Below are 4,089 nucleotides of genomic sequence, written 5' to 3'. Positions count from 1 at the left end.
AAGTAGCCCCCCAATACACCGGTGCTGGGTGCTACTCACGGGCCAGGCACCTGTATGTTGAGGTGCCGGTCGCAGGACAGGCAGTTGTAAGGGACCAGCAGCTGCTTCAGGAAGAAAGGGCTGGATGAGCTCCTGACAGGGCTGCAGTGCACACAGCCAGCAGCTCACAGGCACTAACATGTGCCAGGCACATTGCTGCAGGGAGTCTCAAAGTTTGCAGGGGAAACTGTGGTATGTTGAGCCTGGTTTCCCCCCAAGCCAAGGGGACAAGGAGACAAGCTTGCCTTGGCACTGCTGAACTGTGGCCATATCCCAGTACGCAGGGATATGAGGGGAAGGAGCCAGGCACTCACAGTACCATCCAAATCAGCCCTTGCCTTGGTGTCAATACCTTGTCAGTGCTCACAATTCCCCTACACCTTGCCAAGGTGGGCAGGTCATGACTGAGGCCTGTGGCACCACGTTGCACCCCTGCCCAGGGGAACAACCCTCTGTCCTCCATCCTTGCACCTTTGCACCCACACCCCAGTTTTGGTTTGGACAGCTCTGTTCTGCAGACGTCCGTTCCTGTGCCTCCCTTGATGTGGGGAACCTGATACTGATAGGTGAAGAAGGTGTAGCTGCTTTGTCAGCATCCCTGCAGTTTGTTAGCTGCATTGGTCTGATGCCAGGGTACCATACAGGAGGGAAAAAGGCCAGTGCAGCTGCCAAAGCCAACACCATCCTATTTCACTCACTGCTTAATTCCAGCAGCGTTGTCAAGTTCTACCGACAGCTCGTCCCTGAGATCCTTGATGGTCCTTGCCCAGGTATCCTCCAGCTGCTTCTGGAAAGGCCCCAGCTCCAGGCGATCCAGCTATGGACAGATATACACCCTCAACCAGCTGCTCCAGGATGAAACACGGTAGTTCCCAGGGAAAAGCCAGCGGAGGGGGAAACCTCAGCGGGATGCTGCCTAAGGCTGCAAAGGAGACAGTTCTGTGCCATGAGGATAAGCACCCCTCACCTTGGAGTCCAGGGCATCACTGAACTGCTGCTGGGCCTCCTTCCAGCGCTGCTCCTGGCCTGACACCCGTCTCAGCAACTCCCGCAACCTCTCCTCCAGACGCTCCATGCTCGCATCAAAATGGGCACAACTGACTTTGTTGCCCAGGGCAGCTTTGTCCACTTTCTAGCAGGGAGGAAAGGCAGGAGAGCAGTGGGGACAGGGCAGAGGTACAACAGGCAGGGCCAGCACATGTTGGGGACAGAGGTAGAAACGTTTCTGCTGAGCCATTTTTTTTTCAGGGCTGTGTGGCCTGCTTACCCCATCACACCCATGGGGTCAAAAGGGACTTAAAGAAGGAGACAGAGGGACCTGGCAAGGGATCTGCAGCCAGTCTGGAAGTACTCACACCCTCCCTCTGCCACACCCAGGCCACTTTTGCCACTGAGCACCCAAAAGGACAAAGGACATTTGTCACCCTGCCCAAGATCCCCAAAATCCCTTTGGCTGAAGATGGACTCCTCAAAACCATACCAGCAGCAGCAGGTCCTCCTTGTCTGCTTTCTTCTCGAGACCCTCCAGGGACCGGAACAGAGCCTTCCAATACAGAAAGCATCTCATGACACCACAGCAGGGTCAGAGCTGTGTTCTGGCCAGTCAATGCTCCCTGCTCTTTGGGAATGGCCCTTTGAAGCAAGAAGGCTGCGAGCAGGTGGGCAGGGGATCAGACCTCTGGCAGTCTCCAGCCTCAGTGTGCCTGGGGGATACTCTGACCCTGTGGGGGGCTTGGCCACCAACCTCGATATGTTTCTGATGCTGGCGATGGTCATCCCGAAGGCTCCCTGTGATGTAGCTGAGCTGCTCGCAGTCCCCTTCCACACGCATGACTGTGGCCTGGATGCTCTTCAGCAGCTCCTCATCCTGCTCCAGGGAGGAAGACCACAAGATGGGGTCACGCAAGGGGTGTGTGGCTGCCCCTCAGGGGCAGATCTGGGTTACTGAGCCATCAGCCATGAGCCCTCAGTGCCAGCAGGACATTTGTATCAAGGCTTTAATTTCCTGCCATACTACCAACCTGTCGAAACCAAACTCGGGGGTAGCAAGGGGCTGCTCTACACTGCAGTGAGCACAACCAGACAAGAGGTCCTGACACAGCCTCCCAAGCCCCCCCATGCTGCCAGCTGCCTACCTGGGCCTTCTGTGGCAGTGACCTCTGCACCTGCTGTGGTACTAGGGAGTCCACCTGCTCCTGGAGCTTCTCACAGCGGTGTAGGAGCTTCCTCACAAGCTTGGACTCAGAGCTGCGGTCAGGGCACACTGTCTGTGACTCTCCCTGCTCCTGCCCCACACTCCCCATCATTGCCCTCAGCTCATTCAGCTGCAGAAAAGGGAGAAGGAATCGATTTTGAGATAGGATGGATGCAGCCAGCAGACCCGGGTGCCATGGGGGCCAGATGGCCCTGACCAGGCAGGGAATGCGGCCAGGAACACCACAAGGAGCACCCTGCCATTCAGGACAACAACTGGAGTGCCCCCCCAAACCTCACCCGCTCCTGAAGCTGGTCAGCTGTGACCAGCTGCTTCAGTGTGGCCTTGGTAATCTTCTGCTCTTCTCTCAGCTCCTTCTGCTCCTGATTAATCTCCTGCAGTGCAGACCTGGCCAGCAAGATGAGGGCACAGGCAGACTGAGCCTCCACAAGGCCACTCGAGAGGTGAGCTTTGCTCCCCAAACCTGATGCTCCTGGACTGCCACCCCCCACACCTCCCGGTTCCCCTGCAGCCCCGTGGAATACAAAATCTTCTCCCCATTCTCTTACTCCAGCTGTAGGGGGATCTGATTGGTGCCATCCACTTCGCACTTGGCTACAGTCACACCCAGTTTTCCAACAGCATCCTCCAGCTGTCTTATCTGGGAAGGATGGTGGTGGCAGAGTCAGGGCATGGACCCCATGCTCTCCCTCGCCTGCCCTCTCTCTGACAACTCCCCCTGGCATCCTTGCAGCCCCCTTAGGGACTGCTATGGGCTTACCTTCTCCTTCTCACCCTGCAGGTCTCTGGCCAGGCTCTGCAGGGAAGACATCTGGCCCTGGACCTCAGACAGGTTTCTGATGATGCTCTCCATTGCTGGATGGCCTGCTTGGGATCCAGGCTGTGCCCCAGGGCTCTGCCCCAGCTTGTCCATGTCTGAAGTGTGGGGCTTGGCAAGGGCAGACTGGTGGTGGGGGACCAGTGGCTGGGCAGCAGCATCCTGGAGTGGGATGAGAAGAGGGACAGCATCCACAACTGAGCTTGGGCCCAAGCCAGAGAGACTCTGAGCAGGCTGTGGCTGCCAAGCACTGGTGGATCTTTACCTTCTTTCCTTCCCAGCACCCATGTTCCCTTTTTTTGGGGCCATTTAGTTCCAAGTGCCTCAGCATCCCTTTGGCTGAGGCAGGCAGTGACCTCTACTACCAGGTTGATCTGCAGGCAGAGGTGGGGGGTGCCTAGTGGGCAAGGCTGAGTTCCCATGCTTCCCTCACGGGACCCCCTTCCCACTCTTCCCTCCAAGTGCCCTTCATGCTGGGTGACACCCAGGGTCCCAGGGCAGGGGTGGCAGGGCAAAGTCTTGAGAGGCTGGGGGGGGGAGGGCCCAACTCACTCCCAAAAACAGCAGCTCACCTGGCCAAGGGCTTCCTGGATCATCCGGATGCCTTCTCCCATGCGGGACTGTGCGGCCTTCATCTCATTGACTTCCTTACGGAGATCCTTGCAGAGATCTGTGGTCTAGGAGAGGCGGGTGGAGGGGATGAACCTCAGGGGAGGGTCCCTGGGGACCTGCAGGACCTTTGCCTGCACCATGGTCTGTGGGGTACAGTGCAGGGTCTGGCCCAGCCAGATAGCTGGGCACTGTGGGCAGCACTCTCCATTCATCTGGCACAGCCAGATGCAGCTGAACCTCTGGCATCCAGAGAGGTCACAGGCTGCTGTCTCAGATCTGCAACATGCTGATGGAGGCAGCTCACCTGGCCACGTGCCTCCTTGATCCTCTGGATTTCCTCGCCCATGTTGGACTGCACGGCCTCAGTCCCAGCCATCTCCTTGTGGGGCTCCTGGGAGAGAGCTGT

General features: G+C 57.8%; 1 protein-coding gene across 2 annotated transcripts; it reads right to left on the bottom strand.

Moving 5' to 3' along the window:
* Positions 1-14: 14 nt before the first annotated feature.
* LOC108446362 (glutamine-rich protein 2-like) lies at positions 15-4,083 on the bottom strand. Of its 2 annotated transcripts, none has more exons than XM_017732790.1 (11): positions 3,988-4,083; positions 3,644-3,748; positions 3,015-3,233; positions 2,803-2,894; positions 2,533-2,641; positions 2,175-2,363; positions 1,784-1,909; positions 1,520-1,582; positions 1,007-1,171; positions 738-856; positions 15-105 (listed from the first exon to the last, which is right to left on the bottom strand). In XM_017732790.1, the coding sequence occupies exons 1-11, from the start codon at positions 4,057-4,059 to the stop codon at positions 36-38; spliced, it is 1,329 nt and encodes a 442-aa protein (XP_017588279.1). In that variant the 5' UTR covers positions 4,060-4,083; the 3' UTR covers positions 15-35. The 2 variants fall into 2 exon arrangements, with proteins under 2 accessions (XP_017588279.1, XP_017588280.1); XM_017732791.1 differs by having other exon boundaries at positions 1,784-1,906.
* Between the last annotated feature and the right edge of the window lie 6 nt (positions 4,084-4,089).

This window comes from Corvus brachyrhynchos, unplaced genomic scaffold (genome assembly GCF_000691975.1).
Source record: "Corvus brachyrhynchos isolate BGI_N302 unplaced genomic scaffold, ASM69197v1 scaffold194, whole genome shotgun sequence".
NCBI lineage: Eukaryota > Metazoa > Chordata > Aves > Passeriformes > Corvidae > Corvus > Corvus brachyrhynchos.
The sequence above is the reverse complement of the archived record's forward strand: the minus strand, read 5'-3'. Positions and strand labels throughout refer to the sequence as shown.

What these genes read in the sequence shown, in the direction of transcription:
- LOC108446362 (XM_017732790.1), bottom strand. Translation starts at nt 4,059, where the DNA reads ATGGCTGGGACTGAGGCCGTGCAGTCCAACATGGGCGAGGAAATCCAG. An exon ending in TGCAGGGTGAGAAGGAGAAG is followed by an intron (nt 2,895 to 3,014) that starts GTAAGCCCATAG and finishes CATCCTTCCCAG; the next exon opens with ATAAGACAGCTGGAGGATGC. An exon ending in CACTGCCACAGAAGGCCCAG is followed by an intron (nt 1,910 to 2,174) that starts GTAGGCAGCTGG and finishes TCCTCCCTGGAG; the next exon opens with CAGGATGAGGAGCTGCTGAA.